This window comes from Mobula hypostoma, chromosome X2 (assembly GCF_963921235.1).
Source record: "Mobula hypostoma chromosome X2, sMobHyp1.1, whole genome shotgun sequence".
Lineage (NCBI taxonomy): Eukaryota > Metazoa > Chordata > Chondrichthyes > Myliobatiformes > Myliobatidae > Mobula > Mobula hypostoma.
The window spans coordinates 17,358,292-17,384,291 of record NC_086129.1 but is presented as its reverse complement, the minus strand read 5'-3'; the positions used below and the strand labels follow the sequence as shown (position 1 = coordinate 17,384,291).

General features: G+C 42.9%; 1 protein-coding gene across 6 annotated transcripts in view; it reads right to left on the bottom strand.

Annotated features, from left to right (window-relative positions):
- LOC134340898 (rho GTPase-activating protein 32-like) overlaps positions 1-26,000 on the bottom strand; it is a 576,830-nt gene that overhangs the window by 218,921 nt on the left and 331,909 nt on the right. For all 6 annotated transcript variants that reach the window (XM_063038475.1, XM_063038474.1, XM_063038478.1 and 3 more), the window contains one exon: positions 11,619-11,705. In XM_063038475.1, coding sequence (XP_062894545.1) covers positions 11,619-11,705 — 87 coding nt within the window. The remainder of the gene's footprint in view (positions 1-11,618; positions 11,706-26,000) is intronic.

Here is a 26,000-nt window from a genome sequence, read left to right as displayed (position 1 = left end):
TTTATGTCATTGATGCCATTAAGCATGGGGTCCATGGACCCTAAGTTGGGAACCTCTGCACTAATGAAAAGGGGGAATGAAATTAATTCAGCATGAATTTAAAAATATAATGCTGGACAAGATAATGTTACTAAAAAACCCCAAATCCCCAAGGCCTGATAATCTACTTCCTATAGTACTAAAAATTTCCCATGGAAATACTGATCCATAGATGCCAGCTTCTAAAATTCTATAAATTATGAACCCAGTCCTTCAGAGTGTGCCATATAACCACATTAAAGTAGGAAGAGAGAAAACAGTAAAATGCAGACTGCTTAGCCCAATGGCAGCAGAAAAACTATGAGTAACTATCATAAAGAGTGTGATAAAAGGACACTTAAAAATGTCAACAGAGCTAGACAAATTCAACGTGGATTTATGAAAGAGGAATGGTGCTTAGCATACTACTGAAGTGTTTTAGTAATTCATCCTGTAGCTCATCCTGTATTTATTCCACCAGATAACTAGTGGATGTGGTATGTTTAGATGTACAGAAGCCCTTTCATTAAGGTTTTCATAAGAGGTTCATATACAAAATTAAAGTACACGGAATTGGGAATAATTCACTGAAATGGTTTGCAAATTGGTTGATAGGACCAAATAGACCATTGTTGCTCCTTTCTTTAACGTTTCAAAGGTTCATTTATTATCAAAGTATACAACTCTGAAATTCTTCTTCTCCAGGTAGCCATGAAACCAAGAAAGAAAAGAACAGCAACATGATCAACTCCCCAAATACCCCTCCCCCGAACAAAAAGAAACAAACTAAAATAGAACAGAACCATTGATCCCCAAATCCCACTTCCTCCCTCGCACAGAGAAAGATCAGGCAAAAAACACAGAATATTTTTTTAAAAACTATAAGACTGTAAAAAAAAAAGTCCATAGTTCAAGTCCATATCTGTGTGCTTTTAAGAAAATCTAGCTCGAGCTTAGAGAAGGAAGAATAACAGGAAGAAGAGGAATGAAAATGTTTTCCAAATCATGCTGACTTTTAGAACAAGGACAGCATAAAATACAGGCACTTCAAACCCACCCTGTCTATGCCAAGTAAGGTGATAAATTTAACTAATGCGTTCTGCCTTCAAATAATCCCTCTCCCACCAAATCCTTATATATTCATGCCCATCTAAAAGCCACTAGAATGCCATTATCATATCTGCTTCCACTACCACCCGACAACTCATTCCAAACATCTACCACTCTGTGTAAAAACAAAAACTTGCCCTGCATATCCCCTTTAAACTCAAGCAACACACACAAAATGCAGGAGGAACTCAGCAGGCCAAGCAGCATCTATAGAAAAAAGTATGGTCAACGTTTTGGGCGGACATCCTTCATCAGGACTGAAGAAAAAAGATGAGTAGATTTAAAAGGTGCTGGGGAGGGTACAGAGAAACATAAGGTGATAGGTGAAACCGGGATGGGGAGGGATGAAGTATAGAGCTGGGAAGTTGATTGGTGAAAGAGATACAGGGCAGCAGAAGGGGGAGTCCGATAGGAGAGAACAGAAGGCCATGGAAGAAAGAAAAGGGGGGGAGAACCACGAGGGGGAGGCGATAGGCAGGCAAGGAGATAAGGTGAGAGAGAGAAAAGGAGTTGGGGAATGGTGAAGGGGTGGCGGGTGGGGGGGGGGTGCATTACTAGAAGCTCGAGAAATGTGGCCTCATCTCAACAGTAAAGGAGGCCATGAATTGACATATCAGAATGGGAATGGGAAATTGTACTAAAATGGGTGGCGACTGGGAAATCCCACTTCAACTGGCAGATGGAGCGTAGGTGCTTGACGAAGCGGTCTCCCAATCTACTACATCGGGTCTCACCGATATACAGAAGGCCACACCGGGAGCACCGGACACAGTAAATCATCCCAAAAGACTAACAGGTGAAGTGTCACCTCACCTGGAAGGACTGTTTGGGGCTCTGAATAGTAGTGAGGGAGGAGGTGCATAGGCAGGTGTAGACTTGTTCCCCTTGCAAGGATAAGTGCCAGGAGGCAGATCAGTGGGGATGGATGAAGGGACAAGGGAGTCACATAGTAAGTAATCCCTGCGGAAAGCAGAAAGTGAGGGGGAGGGAAAATGTGTTTGGTAGTGAGATGGCAGAAGTTCTGGAGAATTGGGCACTGGACATGGAGGTTGGTAGAGGGTGGTAGGTGAGGACAAGAGGAACCCCATGCTTGCTAGGGTGGTGGGAGGATGGGGTAAGAGCAGACATACGTGAAATGGAAGAGATGCAGTTGAGGGCAGTGTTGTTGGTGGAGGAAGGGAAGCCCCTTCCTTTAAAAAAGGAAGACACCTCCTTCGTTCTGGAATGAAAAGCCTCATCCTGAGAGCAGATGCGGCAGTGACAAAGAAATTTAGAGAAAAGGGTGGTGTTTTTACAAATAACTGGGTGGGAAGAGGTATAGTCCAGGTAGCTGCGAGGGTCTGTGGGTTTATAATAGACATTGATAGATGAGATGTCTCCAAAGAGATCAAGAAAGGGGAGGGGGTGTTGGAAATGGACCAAGTAAATTGGAGGGCTGGGTGGAAGTTTGAGGCAAAGTGGATGAAGTTGATGAGCTCCGCATGGGTGTGGGAAGCAGCACCAATGCAGTTGTCGATGTAGCATATGAAAAGTGGAGGGCACCAGTGTAGGCTTGGAACACAGACTATTCCATGTAGCCTAACAAAATGGTAAGCATAGACCCATGTCTACACCTTTTGTTTGAAGGAAGTGGGAAAAGCCAAAGGAGAAATTCTTAAGAGTGAAGACAAATTCCATTAGATGGAGGAGAGTGGTGGTGGATGGGAACTGGTTGGGTCTGGTGTCCACTGATCTCCCTCTTGGCACTTATCCTTGCAAGCGGAACAAGTGCTACACCTGCCCCTACACCTCCTCCCTCCCTACTATTCAGGGCCCCAAACAGTCCTTCCAGGTGAGGCAACACTTCACCTGCGAGTCTGTTGGGGTCATCTACTGTATCTGGTGCTCCCAGTGTGGCCTCCTGTACATCAGTGAGACCCGACGTAGATTAGGAGAACGCTTTGCTGAGCACCTACACTCCATCTGCTAGAAGAAGAATCTCCCAATGGCCACCCATTTTAATTCCACTTCCCATTCCCATTCCGATATGTCTATCCATGGCCTTCTCTACTGTTGAGATGAGGCTACACGCAGGTTGGAGGAGCAACACCGTATATTCCATCTGGGTAGCCTCCAACTTGAAGACATGAACATCAATTTCTCAAACTTCCAGTAATCCCCTTTAAACTCCCCTTTTGCCTTTTAGTATCTGACTTACCAGAAGTTCAATGAAAACCACCATGTCCAGGCACATTGAACTGAAAAAACTGAGACAGCGTGTAATGGAGCACTACAGCACAGAATCAGGCCTTTTGGCCTATCCATTTGTTTCCACATCATATTTCTCTGAACCCTCTCATCCACATTCTTATCCAAACTTCCCTTAAATGTTATGATTAAACCCATATCTACCACTTCTGCTGACAGCTTGTTCCACACTCGCACTACCATAATCCACCTTTACCCTAAATATGTGGTCTCTAGTTCTAGTCCCACCTAACTTCAATGGAAAAAGCCTGCTTGCATTTACCCTATCCATACCCCTCATAATTTTGTACACCTCTATCAAATCTCACCTTGTTCTCCAACGCCCCAGGAAATAAATTTCTAACCTATCCCTGTAACTCTTGTCCTCAAGTCCCTGCAACATCTTTGTAAATTTTCTTTGTACTTTTCAAGCTTATTGCTATCTTTCCTACAGGTAAGGTGACCATAACTGCACACATAAAAATTTAGTCTCACCAATGTCTTGAACAACTTCAATGTAACATCCCATCTCCTATACTCAATACTTTGATTTATGAAGGCCAATGTGCCAAAAGCTTTCTTTACCACCCTATCTACCTGTGACGCCACTTTCCAGGAATTATGGATCTGTCTCCCTAGATCCCTTTGTTCTACCACATTCCTCAGTGTCCTACCATTCAGTGTACAAGTCTCACCCTGATCTGCCCTCCCATTAACTCTAAACCCAATCTGACAGGGCCCAAAACCTCCAGGGCTTCTCTGCAGTGAAGCCAGAATGGATGGATGCCACATAGGTCAATACCTCCACAGATAAATTGTACAAGACGTTGGTAATACCACGTGATACTGTGTTCAATTTTGACTATCCTATTATGAGAAAGACATCAGCAAACTGGAATGAACACAGAAGATTTACAAGAATGCTGATAGAGCTCATGGATTTCAAAGTCGTTCAGAATACAAATTTCAAAGTAAAAATTTATTGACTTGATTTATAGGGAGAGGTTGGGCAGGCTAGGACTTGGCATGCAGGTGAATGAGGCACGACCTTGGAGGTGTATAGAATCATGAGCGGCATAGATAGGGTAAATAGACGTCTGCAGTATACCAGACATTCAAGAGTGTCAGGGAAGTGAAGTTTGTGCAGTGAAAATTATGACTGAGAAGGTACTCAGGAAGCTTAATGGTCTGAGGGTGGATAAATCTCCTGGACCTGATGGAATGCACCCTCAGGTTCTGAAGGAAGTAGCTGGAGAGATTGCGGAAGCATTAACGATGATTTTTCAAGAATCGATAGATTCTAGTATTGCACTGGATGACTGGAAAATTGCAAATGTCACTCCACTATTTAAGAAGGGTGGGAGGCAGCAGAAAGGAAACTATAGACCTGTTAGCCTGACATCAGTGGTTGGGAAGTTGTGTGAAAACATTGTTAGGAATGAGATTACAGAGTACCTGGAGGCACATGACAAGATCGGCCAAAGCCAGCATGGTTTCCTGAAAGGAAACTCCTGCCTGACAAACCTACTGCAATTCTTCGAGGAAATTACAAGCAGGGTAGACAAAGGAGATGCAGTAGACATGGTGTACTTGCATTTTCAGAAGGCCTTTGACAAGGTGCCGCACATGAGCCTGCTTAGCAAGATAAGAGCCCATGGAATTACAGAAAAGTTACTAGCATGGGTGGAGCACTGGCCAGTCAGCAGAAAACAGAGTGGGAATAAAGGGATCCTATTCTGGCTGGCTGCCAGTTACCAGTGGAGTTCCACAAGGGTCAGTGTTGGGACCGCTGCTTTTTACAACGTATGTCAATGATTTGGATGATGGGATTAATGGATTTCTGGCTAAATTTGCTGATGATACAAAGGTAGGTGGAGGAGCGGGTAGTGTTGAGGAAACAAGAGAGCCTGCAGAGAGACTTAGATAGTTTAGGGGCATGGGCAAAGAAGTGGCAAATGAAATACAATGTTGGAAAGTGTATGGTAATGCACTTTGCTGGAAGAAATAAACAGGCAGACTATTATTTAGATGGGGAGGGAATTCAAAATGCAGAGATGCAAAGGGACTTGGGAGTCCTTGTGCAAGATACTCTAAAGGTTAACCTCCAGGTTGAGTTGGTTATGAAGAATGCGAATGCAATGTTGGCATTCATTTCTAGAGGTATGGAATATAAGAGCAGGGATGTGATGTTGAGGCTCTATAAGGCACTCATGAGACTACACTTGGAGTAGTGTGTGCAGTTTTGGGCTCCTTATTTTAGAACGGATATACTGACATTGGAGAGGGTTCAGAGAAGATTCACGAGAATGATTCCAGGAATGAAAAGGTTACCATATGAGGTACATCTGACAGCTCTTGGGCTGTATTCCCTGGAGTTCAGGAGAATGAGGGGAGATCTCATAGAAACATTCCAAATGTTAAAAGGCCTGAACAAATTAGATACGGCGAAGTTATTTCCCATGGTAGGGGATTCTAGGACAAGAGGGCATGACTTCAGGATTGAAGGACATCCTTTTAAAAATTGAGATGCGGAGAAATTACTTTAGTCAGAGGGTGGTAAATCTGTGGAATTTGTTGCCACGAGCGACTGTGGAGGCCAACTCATTGTGTGAATGTAAGGCAGAGATAGATAGGTTCTTGATTAGCCAGGGCATCAAAGGGTATGGGGTGAAAGCAGGGGAGTGGGGATGACTGGAAGAATTGGATCAGCCCATGATTGAATGGCGGAGAAGAACTCAATGGGCTGAATGGCCTACTTCTGCTCCTATATCTTATGGTCTTCTGGTCTAAACACTACAGTGCAGAGGTTTAAAAAGAGGGGAAAGATTTAAAAGGGACCTGAAGGGCAACTTCTTAATGTAAAGGGTGGTGCATATTTGAAACAAGTTGCCAGAGAAAGTGATTGAGGCAGGTACAATGACAACATTTAAAAGACATTTCGGCAAATACATGGACAGGAGGCGGTTAAATGGGATATGGGTCAAACATGGGCAAATGAGACTAGCACCTTGCTTGACATGGATGAGTTGAGCCGAAGGGCCTGTTTCTATGCTGTATTACTCTATACTCGACTCTTTTTGCTGAGTTCTATAGACTGTGCCTGTGTCTCTGATAGATACAGATGGAAAAATATTAATTCAAGATCCTACCCCACCCCCCCATCATTTTAAGCTCCGTGCATAGATGAGGACGTTGATCTTCAAGAGGACCAATTTTGCCCCTGCTATCCTTTTGCTCTTAATATATCTGCAGAAACCTTGGAATTCACTTTCACCATGTTTACCAGAACAATCTCAAGTCCTTTTTAGCTCTCTTGATGACAGAAAATGGTAAATAAAAGGGACATAAATTTGTCAGATTCAGCTGATTAATCTGGGAGTTCCAAAGACAAGTTTGCTCTGGTCTTTTGTGTGCAATGCCTCCCACTTTCTCTCATCTAGCCCCCCACCAACTTCCTACCAACACACCCATATGGTATAGTTCAAAGGTTTATCCACCACTTACACAGGATCAGAATGATGTGGAAACCATAGAAAGGGTGCAGAGGAGATTTACAAGGATGTTACCTGGATTGGGGAGCATGCCTTATGAGAACAGGTTGAGTGAACTCGGCCTTTTTTTCTTGGAGTGGCAGAGGATGAGGGGTGACCTGATAGAGATGTACTGCATAAGATGATGAGAGGCATTGATCGTGTGGATGGTCAGAGACCTTTTTCTCCAGGGCTGAAATGTCTACACGAGAGGGCACAGTTTTAAGGTGCTTGGAAGTAGGTACAGAGGAGATGTCAGGGGCAAGTTGTTTTTTTTTTAACGCAGAGAATGGTGAGTGCATGGAATGGGCTGCTGGCGACGGTGGTGGAGGCGGATACGGTAGCGTCTTTTAAGAGACTCTTGGATAGGTAGCTGGAGCATAAAAAAATAGAGGACTATGGGTAACCCTAGGTAATTTCTAAAGTACGTACATGTTCGGCACAGCATTGTGGGCCAAAGGGCCTGCATTGTGCTGTAGGTTTTCTATGTTTCCATGTTTTCTATGATATTTGATTTGAATGGGATTCTCAAAATGAACATTACAATGAAAATATGTAGTTTAACATTTTGTCTTTTTATGTTGTCTTGCTTTTATTTATTGGTGTTCTCATGCACGCAATAGATTTCATCTTCACATTTAGTTATTTACTTACATAACATTTCTGGTTATGACAACATTTACAAAATCAAAAGTGTGTCTCAATTTTGTCCAGATCGAATGCATGGAGGAGAGAGGTGTGGATGAGGTGGTGGCATCCGTTAGTCTCGCGAGACCGTGGATCTGCACCTGGAATTCTCCAGGGCACAGGCCTGGGCAAGGTTGTATGGAAGACCGGCAGTTGCCCATGCAGCAAGTCTCCCCTCTCCACCACACCGATATTGTCCAAGGGAAGGGCAAAGGTCGATACAGCTTGGCACCAGTGTCGTTGCAGGAGTTGCCAGAACGAGGTTAAAGGCAACGTCAGACTGCCTTAGGGACTCCAGCTCTAGATTTGTCCTCAGGGTTTACTCCCGAAGTCTTTCCCATGAGTGGGTATGGCGCAAGGCAGCGGAGGTTTGAAATCAGAGTTTTCCCTCTCTTAGATGGACTGCCTTCCCAGGCTGACGAGCTCCATCTACCCGAGATAAGCAGTGCTATTCTATGGTTTACTGTGTCCAAAATTATCCTTCCAGGCCTAATAAAACTGTGGCAAATGTGTATCGAGATCTGTTTATGTTCAGCTTGATTGGATTGGCCTAAATTGACTCTAGACCTGCTCCAGTTCTGTAAACTTTTAACCACTCTCTGAAATGGTACAATAAGCCAATCAGATGTATCAAAACCTTGATGTTGAAATAAAACCTTTCTGAAACAGGATAGACCAGCTGAATCAACCAGTCATCAGTTGCAAATATGGAAAAGTTGCACCCGGCTCAATTACCCTCAAAGTCCTCCTCAAAGGATTCTGGGGTCAGGTGAAAGTAGAGAACAGTAGACAAGTAACATCTGATACAGTTGTACTCAGTGCCTTATCCCACCAAGACAAACCGACCAGAAGATGACACACAAACCAATGGGAGTATCCCTAATGGTCCTCAGCATTGACTCCAGACCCCAAGTCTCATTACACATAACCAGAAGAAGCTCCTCCCGATTACCACTTACCATCCTCCCATAGCTGATGAACTATTGCTTTTGAAAGTTGTACAATACCTAGAAGAGGCATTTACAGTGAAAAAGGTACACAATATACTCTGCACAAGAGACTTCAACATCTATCACTAAAGAGGAACTTGGCAGCACTACTACTGACTAAGGGGGACAATTCCTGAATGGCATTCCTGCAGATCCAGCACAAGTGAAGAACCTTTGCTACCTTGCTGCAGACTCACCTGCTATGATGCCACAGGTTAGAGTGAACATTGCACAATCCTTATGGAGGCAAAGTCCCAACATCACACTGAGGACACCCTGCACACTACATCATGGGCACAAGCCTCCCCGCCATTGAGGACATCTTTAAAAGGTGGCATCCAACATTAAGGATTCTCACCACCTGACAGATGCCCTCTTCTCACTACCAACATTTCAGGAACAGCTTCTTCCCTTTGCTATCCAATTTCTGAATGGTCCCATGAACCCATGAATATTATCTTGATATTCCTCTTTTGCACTTTTTATTCATTTTTTAATTACGACTAGTGAATTTTATTGTAGTATACTACTGCCACAAACTAACAATTTTCAGTACATACTGTATGTCAGTAATGATAAACCTGATTCTGATTCTAAAAGGAAGAGACTCTCAACAAATCAAGAACAGCTGCAAGAGGGCCATCAGTGGCAGCACAAATGTACAGCATCAAAATCTTTAACATCAAGGCCCGGTGCAGAAAGGCAAGCTGGGAGCGGCAACAGGTTTACTGATGAACAACATTTCCCTCTAGTGAAGCTGCAAAGGTCACATGAACAATAAACAGCAACAGCAGCATGCAATCTCATGATTAATACAGTAGATCAGATCAGATCAAAGTTCTGCAGTACTGCCACTTCGAGAACAGTGGAAAATTAAACAGCTAACAGGAGAAGGCAAGAACTTCCTGATACTCAACTATGGCAGGGACCAGCATGCCATTGCAATAGATATGGTTAAACATTCCCAAGCATTTCGTCAGTTATAGTGAGAGCATGACACATCTCACCTTCCTCCTGAGATCCCAATCTACACAGTAACAAACCAGCAAACCTTTTATTTCACTCCAAACAATATTACAAAAAAAATCTGAGAATACCGGACACAGCAAGGATAATGAGAACAGAAAGCATCCTAGCTACAATATTAAATGCTCAAGCTTCAAAATTAGCCACATTTATAGCCAACTGCTCCAGGCAAACAATGTGGATAATTGTTCCGGTACATGCTGCTCACAAAAAACAGGATAAATCCTATCTAGTTAATTAATACCCTGGAAGATGTCATCGACAGTGCCATCAAGCAGCACTTACTCTGCTTACTAAGCATGGGATTCACCAGGATCATTCTATTCCAGACCACATCACAACCACGGACCTAAGAGCTGCATTCCAGAATGGAGTCAGGACTAACAGGACTTGACATCAAGGATGCCTGAAAATAAGCCTTTCATCAAGAATCCCTGATAAAACTGAAGTCAAATTAATATAATGAGGAAAGCAGTCCAACAATCAGAGTGATAGATCACATAAAGGAAGCTGGCTGGGTTTACTGGGAGACAACAAATCCAGTCCTGGGACATTACAGCAGGAGGTCCTCAGGATCGTGTCCCTGGTCCAATCATCTTAAACTGCTTCACTAATGACCCTCCTTACATCATACGATCAGAATTTGGGAATGTTCACTGACTGCTCAAAGTTCAATTCTATTTACAAATCCTGAGTAAGTGAACCAGACCATGTGAGATCTAGAAGTGAGTAAATACATACAACAGCCTTAACCAATGCATACTGAACAGCAAGAGAGATGAGTACACCTTTGCTTAAACCTGACTATTGACAGTCCCTCCTTGGTAATTGGCCGAAGAGCATAGCCTCTATAATACATAGCATTGAGAGGAGATGCATTATGGTCACCTGGTAACTAAGTACAAGATTCAAAACTCAGCCATTTATAAAAGTCTCCTTTGAAATTTACCTCAAGAAATAGCTGACTCAGGTTTATTCCCCTCCCACCCCATGCTGAGAAATGGTCTCAGCCAAGTACTTCAATAAATACTTAGCAATGGAAAAATTGTGCTCTGAATCGTGAATGTATCAGCTCTATTTAAGAGTTAGCTTCCCAACCTGGTTGCCCTTCAATTGTTTCATCATTTTAGGGTGCTGCAGTGTAACAGCAAAGGGAGAATTATACACTTGGCTAATTATACACAAGTTCCCACTCAAAGATATAGTTTAAAAGACTGAAAAAGTTAATAATTCAAATATATAGTCTTACTCTGAGAAAATTACAGAAATGATCAGAATTAAGCATTGTACTATTGCTTTATCTGGTGACTTATGTTTCTATGTTCATTAGATGTAACGATACAGAGGGCAACAGAAGCAGCAAAAGATGGAAATTTCAGTTCAATACAGGGGGTGAAAAACAAATAAGGGCAGATTAAGAGTGACGACTTGTAGAATGACAGAACATGCAGCACAGCAGCATATATTTTAAACAGTGCATGCAATCCATTCTCCACAAAGAGTCAAAACACAGGAACAGGCCACCATGCTCATGCTGAGCATTAAGTACCCATCTATGCACATTTTAACATGACCAGCATAACTTGCTATTCTCTTTCCCTTCAGGAGTTTATCTATTTACGCTGCTTTAACTGCTGCAAAATGCCAATTTCTAAACATTAGTTGAAAAAGTTCTTCCTAAATTCTCTATTGTTAATATTATTGATAATTAGATTCATGACCAGTAAAGGGGTAAGAGAATATAGTCAGGGTACAAAATAGAACTCACCATCAATTCCAGTGATTAAGAAAACTCCTAACGTCTCCATAGGACCAAACCAATCGCTACATGGTGACAGCTAATCTATAGGATTTAAGCCAACCTATTGAAAACAATATATTTTTCTGACCTTCACACTGAGTTACCGATTCTTAATCGTCTGCCTTCACAAATACTCCCTTGTATCAGGTGCACTATAATCATAGGACATGAAATGCACTAATTTATAGATCAACAAGTTAAAACAATAACCAATAGTCCATGCAATCTTACCTGACAGGAGACCTGAACGAGAAACACAAGGTCTTTGGTGTCAGCACCATTCTTGCTCACATCACTCTGTTCCTCTGTCAGCACCAGCTATACAATGGCAAGAAATCGAGAACAGGTAGATGGATTGGAAGGAAGAGAAATATATAAAAAAACAATTAGGTTAATAGCAAACAATTCAGAAAATAATGCATGACAGTCTCACTGATATCGCTGACTCCAAAGTACTTTGCACTGAAACTACATTAGAGAAACTGGAGGAACGACAATAAAGTCAAAAGGTGACATAGGAGGAGACAGGAGATTTGGACAGAATGGAGAGAGTGGTGGAAGTAAAAGGGATGGTGAATATAGGAGAGGAAGAGTACAGTAGAGGTGGAGTTGGGGGAGGATGGTTAACACCTTGCTAAGATCAGTAATGTCTTAACACAGCTGATTCATCAGACCTTTCATTAGTCTGTAATTTCCAACCAGACTCGATCTCTATTTGAAAGTAAATGCAACTTAGAAAGCTAGATTCACACAGGTTCAAATTAAAGTGTTAACATTTTGAAGTGTTCTTATTTAGCATACATATAGCTTCTCCAGTCTGTAATAAAAAACCACACGGCACCATTAAAAGAATGACCACACAGTCATTAGCCCACTGGTAGATATTTGAATTCAGAGCAGAAAAGGTTGCAATTTACACATCTTGACAACAATGCAACCTTCAAGCTTCTGCTTTCCCCTGAAATTACTTTTATGAAGAAGGGCATGTTCTTTGCATTTACTGTGGAAGGCTTCAATAATGGCTGGATGATTTTTGTAATACACAGGTTTAGTGAGGAGTAGAATTTTATGGTTCATGTCAAATGTTTGTTCTGATGATGTGCATTTACAGGTTAACAAAAGGCTTCTTCGATAAGGTTCTGAATGATCAAAGCTCAATATGCACTGAGCGGCTCCCATTTTAAGAGGGAGAATCCCACTACACCCTTGCACTTACCCTTTACTAACAATGCCTCTCTCACAATATGCAGACCAGCAGAGGTCTAGCATTACTGGGTTATGTCCAGGCACAAACTAAAAGGTAGAACAGTAGAACAAGTAAAATATTCATCCTCCGTATGCTAGTACAAAAGGCAAAAGATCAATCTGTAAAAATCCATCGCCTGTATCGAACAACCTTCATGATGTCCATCCGGATCTTTTACAACCCACGGCTGAGCTCCCCGTTAACCCAGTTCCGCACTGCCCGTTTCATGCTCAATTTGCTTAGCTAAGGCAGCTGCTCTGTAATAACAGGAGTCCCACAGGATGAGGAACGACAGCATGGAGCTCGACAGCAGCCAAGAGCAACACAGAAATACGTGCAGCAATGATTTGCCTGCCAGACATTTCACCGCTCAAAGAACTCAGTGGGGACATGAACAGTTCACGTAAGAGTCTTTATCCAAAACATGACATTTGCTCATTAAACAAGAACGAGGCTTGGCTTCTGAGCAGCTATGCAGCACTGCCTAGACCGATTGTGTGGAAACCCATTAGCACTGAGCATACACAGAATCTTAAATTATAAATTCCTTTTGAATCAGAAAAGCAGAGGTGTGCTTAAGCGTGAATATTTTATTGAATTCAGTCTTCATCATTTTGTTTACTGGAGGGAAAATTATTTCAACTGTGCCGAACACCACGTTTATATAAACTGGTCTTTAGCTTCCGGTAATGGATTTCAAGCTGGCTGGCTGCTCCTTCTCCTCCCCCAACCCATACACACATTGCATATGACATTGAGCTTCTCTTAACCTCTCCAAGCAATTCTCCATTTAAAGTGAAATCCAACAAAGACACGCATTTCAAAATAAGGAAATGGCTCCAAACAGTCTAGTTCTAAAGGTTACCCGAAAGTGAACTTCTGAAACACAAAACCTAGCTGAGACAGTGTGACCAGAAAATGAAAGGCAGTCTTAACTAAGCTGGATCTCTCTTTATGTTTTCATGTGATCTTACAACAGCCATATGACATGGGACTTCCAACCAACCTTATTAACTCTTCCAGAATAACTACAAACTAAATGGCACAAAGAGTATTGATCGCAGGGAGTGAATCGCCTGAAACTCGAGACACTCACCGATTCAAAGAAGTAGGACACCTTGCCTCAGAAACCTGATGTGTAAATGAAAAGGGGGCCTCGAAAGGGTTATCGCCACTAGGCTATTTCAAAATTAGTGATGGATTTCACCCCTGTGGTTAGGATACATACATCAGGTTTGCAACTTCACTGGTAAAATTATGCTATTTCTTACTCCCAACTCAGGGAGCAAAACTATAATCTATTATGTACCACAGGGACCCCTCAGCTATAAACCAGAGAAATTAAGAGCTACGGGGAAGTTTGACACAGTAAACCAAACCAAATATTTCCATTCATTGGATCACCTATTAAATTAAAAGTTATAACACAGTTTTAACAACAGTATTATCAACAACTGAAATTTGGACTTTGCTTCCTTATGCCCACAAACTCATCCCCCATTTCAGATCAAGACAACCTACACATAAGCCAGCACACAGAAAGTAAGTGTAAGTGTGAGTTTCAGCAGTCTGTCACTAATTTAAATCCAATACCCAGTATTTTACCAAAACACTAACAGGCAATGCAGATGTAAATATACATTCGGATTATTTACACAGGTAACAAACTGATTAGAAGGTAGGCTCCTACCACCTGGGTTCAAATGACATAGTTAGGGATTGTTTTTATATACAAGGGACATGCTTTCAACCTTTTTAAATGTACTTTCAATGACGTATTCCATGTTGTCTGTCTGCTCCTTTCCACCGCCCAACCCACATCATACACGTCACATATGATATTGAGCTACTATTAATATCCCCCAGCAATTCCTGATTTAAAAGAAAATGCAAACAGACAATATATCAAGATCACTACAACTTTAAAATGAGGAAATAATTCCAAGTCAACAGTGCAACATCAAAGCTTTCTTTAAATGCTACAATATATTCTCTTTCTAGTCAGGCAGACCCTGGCCCAAATGAGAGAAGCCTTTTCCTAATCTTTAGTAACTTCAGAGAACAGCAGGTCAGGTAGCATCTGTGGAAAAGGTCTGATAAAGTACCTTTGACCTGCTGTGTTCCTAGCATTTTTTGGTTTTGCTCCTAACCTCTTTCTTTGTCTTCCTGCTAATTATCTGAAATTGATGGTCTTTAATTACTGACAAACTGGTTATTCGAAAGGTCTTCTGATTTAATTTTTAAAAAGCCTAATTTCAAGCACCTCCAATGAGTTAACATATGAGATTTCTTTCTTTGCATGGAAGCTTAATTTCTCCATGCTTGTTTCAGAAATGCTTTCTCTGAGCTACCTCACATCCCCAGTCTTCCTGTTCCTCTATTTTGTATATACACACACACATATATTATATGAGGGTGATTCACCTTTGAATGCAAGAGGCACAGTTATTTTGTTAAGACTGCATGAAGGTAGCTAGGCTACAAATCAAGGCTATAAACAGATCAAATAGTCCCTAGCTCCCTGTTACAGATGTGCATGTAAAGAAAGCAAGCTTCAGTATGAGATATCCTTCCAGGGCGGGGGGGGGGGGGTGCGGGGGAAGAGGGAGGATACCTAGCGGACATCATTGCATAATATCCTCAGGTTTTCAACTGTAGAACACCAGAGCTCCAGGTAAAGGCATCTAGAGGTTAGTCACAGCCAGCATTCTTTCTCAGATGTTCACAAATACACATTTAGCTGAGGGCAGCAGGTACCTTGTCAATCGTAGAATTTGGAAATTGGTACGCAAAATACCTGATCAGATGCTCTGTGAACCTGCAACTTTGCTAGGTAATAATAGATTATGGCTGTCTCTAGATAAGAAGAAAAAAGAAAACTACAAGCAAACACTTACAGCTCAGGTTAAATACTATATGAGCAATCCCTGCTATATATTATGGACTCAGACTCATATTACAGAGAAATGATAACCTAACAAGAGAGTCCAGACATTTGTCTACTGTCTAGGAATCAAATCCCAAAGCATTGGGAATGGCTACAGTGAACTACAATCAGCACTGCATAGGGACTGAACAGCTCCCCTAACACAGATGAAGTGTCTCAGCTTAAAATGTCAACTGTTTATTCTTTTCCATAGATGCTGCCTGGCCTGCTGAGTTCCTCCAGCATTTTGTGTGTTGCTCATTAACACTAAACATGCTCTTAACCTGCACCTGCATAAATAACTGGATCAGGCTTGAAAATGTGTTTAATGTTACGAACCGTTGCAGTTCACATGAACAGCAACATGAAAGGTCACTCAAAGGAGCACTCATTTAAAGATATCAAAATAGAAAGCAAAAAAGTGTGCTTCATTTACTAGTCTAACAGGGGTATATAATTAATAGGATGAGCAAACAAGTCTGACCTAGGAGATTCTGCAGATGCTGGAAATCTTGAGTAACACACACAAAATGTTGGTGGAACTCACCAAACTGGTAGCATAAACAAGAGAAAATCTGCAGGTGCTGGAAATCTGAGCAACACGCACAAAATGCTGGAAGAACTCAGCAGGCCAGGCAGTTGACGTTTCAGGCAAAAACCCTTCGGTAGAACTGGAGAAAAAAAAAAGTAAAGGTGGAGGGAGAAGAAAGAGAAGCACAAGGTGACAGGTGAAACCTAGAGAGGGAAGGATGAAGTAAAGAGCTGGGAAATTGGTGAAAAAGACAGAAGACCATGGAAGGTGGGGGGGGGGAACCCCAGAGGGAGGCGAAGGGGTGGGCAAGGAGATAAGGTGAGAGGGGGAAAAGGGGATGGGAAATGCTAAGTAGGGGGGGAAGTATTACCGGAAGTTTGAGAAATTGATGTTCACGCCATCAGGTTGGAGGCTACCCAAATGGAATGTAAGGTGCTGCGCCTCCAACCCAAGTGTGGCCTCATCACAACAGTGTGAATGGGAATGGGGAGTGGAATTAAAATGGGTGGCCACTGGGAGATCCCGCTTGTTCTGGCAGACAGAGCGTAGATACTTGGCAAAGCGGTCTCCCAATCTACACCGGGTTTCACTGATATACAGGAGGCCACACCGGGAGCACCCAACACAGTAAATCATCCCAACAGACTCACAGGTGAAGTGTTGCCTCACCTGGAAGGACTGTTTAGGGCCCTGAGGGAGGAGGGTGTAGGGGCAGGTGTAGCACTTGTTCCGCTTGCAAGGATAGGGCAAAGTGAATAGGAATAAGGAACCTTGGTTCTCAAGGGATATTGCAACTCTGATAAAGAAGAAGAGGGAGTTGTACGACATGTATAGGAAACAAGGAGTAAATAAGGTGCTTGAGGAGTATAAGAAGCACAAGAACGTACTTAAGAAAGAAATCAGGAGGGCTAAAAGACATGAGGTTGCTTTGGCAGTCAAAGTGAAGGATAATCCAAAGAGCTTTTACAGGTATATTAAGAGCAAAAGGATTGTAAGGGATAAAATTGGGCCTCTTGAAGATCAGAGTGGTCGGCTATGTGCGGAACCAAAGAAAATGGGGGAGATCTTAAATAGGATTTTTGCGTTTGTATTTACTAAGGAAACTGGCATGAAGTCTATGGAACTAAGGGAAACAAGTAGTGAGATCATGGAAACTGTACAGATTGAAAAGGAGGAGGTGCTTGCTGTCTTGAGGAAAATTGAAGTAGATAAATCGCCGAGACCTGACAGAGTGTTCCCTCGGACCTTGAAGGAGACTAGTGTTGAAATTGCAGGGGCCCTGGCAGATATATTTAAAATGTCGCTGTCTACAGGTGAGGTGCCGGAGGATCGGAGAGTGGCTCATGTTGTTCCGTTGTTTAAAAAAGGATCGAAAACTAATCTGGGAGATTATAGGCCGGTAAGTTTAATGTCAGTAGTAGGTAAGTTATCGGAGAGAGTACTAAGAGAAAGAATCTACAAGCATTTGGATAGACAGGGACTTATTAGGGAGAGTCAACATGGCTTTGTGCGTGGTAGGTCATGTTTGACCAATCTATTGGAGTTTTTCGAGGAGGTTACCAGGAAAGTGGATGAAGGGAAGGCAGTGGATATTGTCTACATGGACTTCAGTAAGGCCTTTGACAAGGTCCCGCATGGGAGGTTAGTTAGGAAAATTCAGTCGCTAGGTATACATGGAGAGGTGGTAAATTGGATTAGACATTGGCTTAATGGAAGAAGCCAAAGAGTGGTAGTAGAGAATTGCTTCTCCGAGTGGAGGCCTGTGACTAGTGGTGTGTCACAGGGATCAGTGCTGGGTCCATTGTTATTTGTCATCTATATCAATGATCTGGATGATAATGTGGAAAATTGGATCAGCAAATTTGCTGATGATACAAAGATTGGAGGTGTAGTGGACAGTGAGGAAGGTTTTCAAAGCTTGCAGAGGGACTTGGACCAGCTGGAAAAATGGGCTGAAAAATAGCAGACAGAGTTTAATACAGACAAGTGTGAGGTATTGCACGTTGGAAGGACAAACCAAGGTAGAACATACAGGGTTAATGGTAAGGCACTGAGGAGTGCAGTGGAACAGAGGGATCTGGGAATACAGATACAAAATTCCCTAAAAGTGGCATCACAGGCAGATAGGGTCGTAAAGAGAGCTTTTGGTACATTGGCCTTTATTAATCAAAGTATTGAGTATAAGAGCTGGAATGTTATGATGAGGTTGTATAAGGCATTGGTGAGGCCGAATCTGGAGTATTGTGTTCAGTTTTGGTCACCAAATTACAGGAAGGATATAAATAAGGTTGAAAGACTGCAGAGAAGGTTTACAAGGATGTTGCTGGAACTTAAGAAACTCAGTTACAGAGAAAGGTTGAATAGGTTAGGACTTTATTCCCTGGAGTGTAGAAGAATGAGGGGAGATTTGATAGAGGTATATAAAATTATGATGGGTATAGACAGAGTGAATGCAAGCAGGCTTTTTCCACTGAGGCAAGGGAAGAAAAAAAAACCTGAGGACATGTGTTAAGGGTGAGGGGGGAAAGTTTAAAGGGAACATTAAGGGGGGGCTTCTTCACACAGAGAGTGGTGGGAGTATGGAATGAGCTGCCAGACGAGGTGGTAAATGCGGGTTCTTTTTTAACATTTAAGAATAAATTGGACAGATACATGGATGGGAAGTGTATGGAGGGATATGGTCCGTGTGCAGGTCAGTGGGACTAGACAGAAAATGGTTTGGCATAGCCAAGAAGGGCCAAAAGACCTGTTTCTGTGCTGTAGTTTTTCTATGGTTTTCTATGGTTTCTAGGTGCCAGGAGGGAGATAGGTGGGTAGGTGGGGATGGACAAATGGACAAGGGAGTTGCGGAAAGCAGAAAGTTGGGGGGGGAGGGGGGGCGGATGTGCTTGGTGGTGGGATCCTGTTGGAGATGGTGGAAGTTTCAGAGAATTATGTGCTGGACACGGAGGGTGGTGTGGTGGTAGGTGAGGACGAAGAGCCCTATCCCTGGTAGGGTGGCGGGAGGATGGGATGAAAGCAGACGAGCGTGAAATGGAAAAGATGTGGCTGAGCATTAATGATGAAGGGAGGGAAGCCCCTTTCTTTGAAAAAGGAGGACATCGCCTTCATTTTAGAAGGAAAAGTCTCATCCTGAGAGCAGATGCGGCAGAGATGGAGGAATTGAGAGAAGAAGAACTGGGAAGCATCTGTGGAGGGGAATATGGTGTGTCTTAATGAATAGTCTCAGCCTGAAACTCTGATAGTTTATCCCCTGTCATAGATACTGCCTAAAAGCTACTGGCATGATGAACGAAGCCCTGAACACAGCAAGAGATGCGGGACCTTCATTGCTGCCATAAATGCTAATGGCGTAATGGAGGAGCAGGACAGATGCTGCCTGACTTGCTGAGTTCCACCAGCATTTCGTGTGTGTTGCTCAAATCTAAGCCAGGGGTGCATCCCACCATTAACACTGGCAGTGGAATAGCACAGTCCACACACATTCCAGGTAAGATGCAAATAAATGAGGTCACATTACACTTCTCTGGTAATTAGGAAATAGGTTTCTCCCCACATCTAAATGGCCCTACCCATCACCAAGAAATGCAAACTGTTAACAAAGCTTTCATTTCAAAGGAGAACCATGCCTGAGGATTCAGTTTTTATCTCTCTTAATTCCCACTTCACCGTTACGTATGCATTAGCAATCCAAAAGCTCTTGCACTGAAGAGCCGACTCAGCATAATATTTGAAGGCTGATGCATCGGGTTAACTTGCAATCATACTGTCACCATAGGAACATGATCAGAGACTCCTCATCACTACAATACTCAGTTAGGGCAATCACAGGGGCATTGTGATGATTGGCTTAAAACAGGACTTCTGTTGGAATGGAATGGCTTTAAAGAACCAAATATTCTTTAATCAAGTTACAACGGCTAGATTGAACCAAAACTTCAAATTACTACTGTGCAGTTCCCAGAAAGTGCATTACACAACATGGCACACTATTACACTCTATGGGGGCTGGTACGAGGGCCACCAGTTCCCTAACTACAGCACTCACACAGCTAGCTCCAAACCCACTACAAAGATTTGCCTTCCAATAGCTGGTTTTAAGTCTCAGCATTTAATGTGAATATTTTGCCTAATCCCGATAAAACATACTGATACATTCATGTGTTAGGCTTAACTTATGACAGTTTTATGGCCCAACGTACTTGCCTGCTTTCCAAAGACAGACAAGTACTTTGGCACAACTTGTCCAACTTGATCATCAAGGACAAGTTGGGCCAAAGGGCATGTTTCTGCACTGTATTAGCCAATGACTGGGAGTAAAGTGGAAGCCAGGGCTGTGGCATGCTCCTCCGTCAGGATGCAGGAGATTGGAGACATTTCCATTGGCAGTGTATGGAATAGAGCTGCATAGAGCATTTGGATTCACAATGAAGCATCTTCATGAAATATGGCGGATAATACACTTACCAAGTTGGTCACACCGCAGGTACAGAGAGAAAAGAAGTCACAGTAAATGCTGGCAGGTACTACTGGAGTCCTTATGATCAACCCCTCTCAAACCTGTATACAATTTTGAAGACAGTTGAGAATAATGGCCTTTTCAAAGGAAGCAGCAGCTGCAACCTACTTTGTGCCACCACGGCTGGCTCTGATGCACAGCAGGAGAGGGCAGAGACCTCAGTGAACAGTATTGGTGGGGGATTTGTTAATGAGAAGAGAAAACAATTGTTTCTGTGGCCTAGCATGACACTCCAGAATGGTCTGTTGTCTTCCTGATGCCGGTGGCAAAATATTCTGAAGGGGGAATGGAGAACAGCCAGTGATCGTACTACACATTAGTACTAACAACATACACAGAAAGAGGGATGAGGTCCTGCAAAGTGAACTTTGAGAGCTACGCATAAGATGGACAAATGTCTGGCTAAAGATCTGGTGGAAGAGGGAAGGCTTTAGGTACTTGGATCATTGGAATTATTTCTGGGTGGGATCTGTACAAAGAAGACAGTTTGCACCTAAACTGGAAGGGGACTACACTTGCAGGAAAATTTACTCGCAGTACTCAGAATGAGTTTAAGCTAATTTGTCAGGGGGTGGGAAACTCAGTAGCAGAGGAGTAGGTGAGGAGTTTGACCCAAATGTAGAGGATAGACCATGCAAGTCCAGTAGGCACAGCAGACAGGTAAGGGATCATGGGAGGGCTGAGAGCTCAACTACATTTACTTTAATGCAAGATGTCACAGGTATTCGCTGCTTGAAGCAGCTGGTTTTAAGGCACTAGTAACCTGCCTTTGCCCGTTCTTCTGCCAGTAGAAACTGTTTCGGCATGCTTAGCAGTTAAGCCACATGTGAAGGCCTAGAGCTAGAATTGGTTGCCAGAGGCTATTTGAGACCCACAACATTGGGAGCTTTTAATCAATAGTGGAAGCTTCTCCCCACTACCTCAGCACCATATAAATGGAAGTACCAATCGAAGTTTGTGCATCTTCATCCGTCACAGGTGAAGACCAGAGGAAAGGTAAATGTCCTCAATAGCAAGGAATTATAGACCAGTTAGCCTGAAAGTAATTGTGGAAAAAAAAGCTGTCCATTATTAAAAAGTTAGAAAAGATCAACAAGGTTGGTCAAAGTTAGTATGGATTAATGAAAGAATTAAATTGAATTGACTTTATTACTTACATCCTTCATTTACACGAGGAGCAAAATTCTTTACATTGTGTCTCTGTCTAAATGTGCAATTTATAGTAATTTGTAATATATAGTATGTACAACAGGGCAGTCAATATAACATAGAAATACAATTGTATCAGCATGAATTAATCAGTCTGATGGCCTGGTGGGAGAAGCTGTTCCGAAGCCTGTTTGTCCTGGCTTTTATACTGTGGTACCATTTCCCAGATGGTCGCAGCTTGTGGTTGGGGTGACTCGGGTACCCAATGATCCTTCAGGCCCGTTTTACACACCTGCCTTTATAAATGTCCTGAATAGTGGGAAGTTCACATCTGCAGATGAGCTGGGCCATCCACACCACTCTCTGCAGAGTCCTGCGATTGAGGGAAATACAGTTCCATACCAGGCAGTGATGCAGCCAGTCAGGATGCTCTCAATTGTGTCCCTGTAGAAAGTCCTTAGGATTTGGGGGCCCATACCAAACTTCATCAACCGTCTGAGGTGTAAGAGGCGCTGTTGTGCTTTTTTCATCATACAGCCGGTATGTACAGACCACGTGAGATCCTCGGTGATGTGTATGCCGAGGAACTTAAAGTTGTTTACCTCTCAACCCCAGATATATTGATGTCAATCGGGGTTAGCCTGTCTCTATTCCTCCTGTAATCCACAACCAGTTTCTTTGTTTTTGCGACATTGAGGGAGAGATTATTTTCTTGACACCATTGTGTCAGGGTGATGACTTTTTCTCTGTAGGCCGCCTCAATACTATTTGAGATTAGGCCAATTAGTGTAGTATCGTCAGCAATTTTAATTAGCAGATTGGAGCTGTGGGTGGTGACACAATCATGGGTATACAGAGAGTAAAGGAGGGGACTTAGGACACAGCTCTGAGGGGCTCCTGTATTGAGAGTCAGAGGGATGGAGGTTAGGGAGTCCACTCTTACAACCTGCTGGCGATCTGACAGGAAGTCCAGGATCCAGCTGCACAAGGCAGGGTGAAGGCCGAGGTCTCTGAACTTCTTGTCAAGACTGGAATTATGGTGTTGAATGCTGAACTGTAGTCCAAGAACAGCATTCGCACATAAGCATCCTTCTCCAGATGTGTAAGGACAGAGTGCAGAGCTGTGGCTATTGTGTCATCTGTCAATCGGTTGTGTCCGGTAGGTGAATTGTAGGGGATCCAGTTTGGGTGGTAGCAAGCTGCAGATGTAATCCTTCACCAGCCTCTCAAAGCATTTGCTTATTATTGAGTTGAGTGTGATAGGATGCCAGTTGTTCAGATATGTTACCTTGGTCTTTTTAGGTACAGGGACAATGGTGGATGTTTCGAAGCAGGAGGGCATTCTTCACTGGGAGAGAGAGAGAGATTACAAATGTCTGTAAACACACCTGCCAGTAGTGCCACGCACATCCTGAGTACCTGCCCTGGGATGCCGCCCGGTCCCGCAGGCTTGCGACTGTCCACTCGTTGGAAACACCTGTGTACTTCAGCCTCCGAGATGACCAAGGTACAGGCCCTTCGACAGCTCTCTCTTGGGGCTCAGTGTTGGCGACATCGAACTGAGAGTAAAAACGATATAGCTCATCTGGGAGAAAGGCAGCAATGTCGGAAACACCACTGTGTTTAGCTTTGAAGTCTGCGATGCTATGCAGACCGTAACATAAGCTGCACATGCTGTTGGTGGAGAGTTGTGTCTGGATCTTGTCCCTGTATTGTCGTTTCGCTGCCTTGATGACTTTGCACAGATCATAGCTGCATTTCCTGAGTTCCTGTTGGTCACCAGCAATGTAAGCTCTGTGTCTCGTGCTTCCTACTGCTCACACGGAACTGTTGATCCATGGTTTCTGGTTTGGATAGACCTTGCCTGATTTTTGGGGACAGCATCCTTGATACACTCCTGGATGAAACTCGTGATCCCTTCCGTGAACTCGGAGAAACCCTCCTCACGAAAGACATTCCAGTTGACATCAAAGCAATCATACTTGGCAAATTCACTGGTATTTTTGGAAGATGTAAAGCATATGGAGGTAGGTCAGAGAGTGAGGATTTCCAGAAGGCTTTCACTAAGATTCCATGCATGACATTAATAGGAAAAATTGAGATTGGATAGATAAATGTTTGGCAGACAGGAAACAGGGCAAGAATGAACAGGAATTTCTCAGATTGATAGATGGTGACTAGTGGTGTAGTTCAGGGTTCAGTGCTTGGACCACAGCTAATCATGATTTATGTTAATGACTGAGATAAGATAATTAAATATAACATATCTAAGTTTGTGGATAATACATTACTGGGTGAGAGAGTGAGCTGTGAGGAGGACACAGAGGTGCTCCAGAGTGATTTGAATAATGAGTGGGCAAATACGTGGCAATTGCAGTATAATTTGGATACACACAAGTACCTCTGAATATCAATCAATAAAATTAGTAATTAGATGCAAGAAGTAGTTAAGGAGGCAAATGGAATGTTAATGGGTATGGCTTCTTGCAATTGCACTGTGCTTTGAACAGGCATGAGCAGTTTTAGTCTTCTTGTCTGAGGATGGATGTTCTTACCATGAAGGAAGTGTAACAAAGGTTCACCAGAATGATTCCTCGGATGATAGGATAAATGCATGGAGAGAGAATGTGATGATTAGACTCTGTAATTGTCTTTGCTGCACTGCAGGGGAGGAAAACTATAGTGATAGCGACCTTGGTCCTGAGGGTATTAGACAGGCATTTCTGTGGTGTCCAAGATGATATGTTGCCTCCCTGATGCTGGGCTTAGGAACGTATCAGAGAACAGTGGAGAGCATTCTGATTGGTCAGAGGTTACAGTATCAAGGAGAGATAGAAAGAGGAATGATGTGCTTCAACATCATTTTAGGAAGTTAGGCAACAGGCTAAAGAGCGGGACTGTAATCCTTGATTATATCTTGCGCCACATATGAATGAGTGTGAGGGCAGGTTAGATCAATACGTGGTTAAAGTGGTGGCGCAGGAGAAAGGTCTTTAGAAACTTGGATTATCAGGTCTGCTGCAGAGACAGATAGGACCTGTAAAATCAGGATGAGCTGTATTGGAACTGGAAGGCAACCAATATTCTTGCATGGAGGTTTGATCCTCTTTAAACTAATTTGGTAGGAGACAGAACACAGACTATTTGTACAGCATGTAAGAGGGTACAGTCAAATATAGAAGACAGACTAAATCTTGGAGGCAGAACAAATGGGGGCACAATAAGTCATGTGCATAGTAGGCTAAGCTGCATAAATTGCAATGCAAGAAGCCTGAGAGGTAAGACTAAAGAGCTTAATGTTGATTAGTACACGGGTGCTCACAGTGATGGGTACAGAATATCATTATAATCACAAAACATGATTGAAAGAAGGGCAGGATGAGCCCTGTACTTTGACAGTGGCAGCTCAATGATCTGAGGTATACAAGTTTCAGGCGTGAAGGATGGGGAAGGAAAATGCGGGGGGGGGGCGGTCATCCTAATATTGATTAGGAAGAATATGTTGGAAGGTTCTTCAAACAAGGATCGGTGCTGAGATCCTCAATGCTTGTGATATTAATAGCTTGCATGTATTTGTAAGAGGTATAATTGGTAAGACTGGGTGGCACAAGCCCTACTTGACACCCAACTTCACTGAGATTGGTTCTGTTGCAGCCTTGTTGGTTAACATCATGGCCTACCTGCCACTGTGGGAGAATGCAAGATGGAGACCAATTTCAGAGGGCAACCAAATCTGAGAAGGGTGTTCCACACCCCTGCTTGCTTGCTGGAGACAGACATTGATGAAAAATTCATTACCACCTTAAATATGCTAGCAATGTCTTTGGTTGATTGAAGAAAAGGGTACTTGAAGATCTGACACAAACCAGACTTGGTATGAGGTTACTAGACAAACACAGGGAAATATCAAGGATGCACTCAAAGATATCCTTGAAGAAATGCAGCATCTCCATTGATTCCTGGCTTACAAATGCTCAGAGTGGAGACAGAACATTTGGGCTGGTTTTGAAAACCTGGAGACGATGCACTAGGAGCACACAGAAGCCATTTAAGCAGATGGAGGAATGCACCACCTCACAAACTACCCATCCAACCAGCCTGTCTTGTTCATTCTTTCATGGCACTATTCCCATCTCAGCCTTCTATCTCGTGTCTGTAAACAGTTACAATATTGTTTTATGTTCCTTTGCAAATTAATTTTATGCTTTTGTTTAGCCTTCTTAATTGTTTTTTTACCTTTT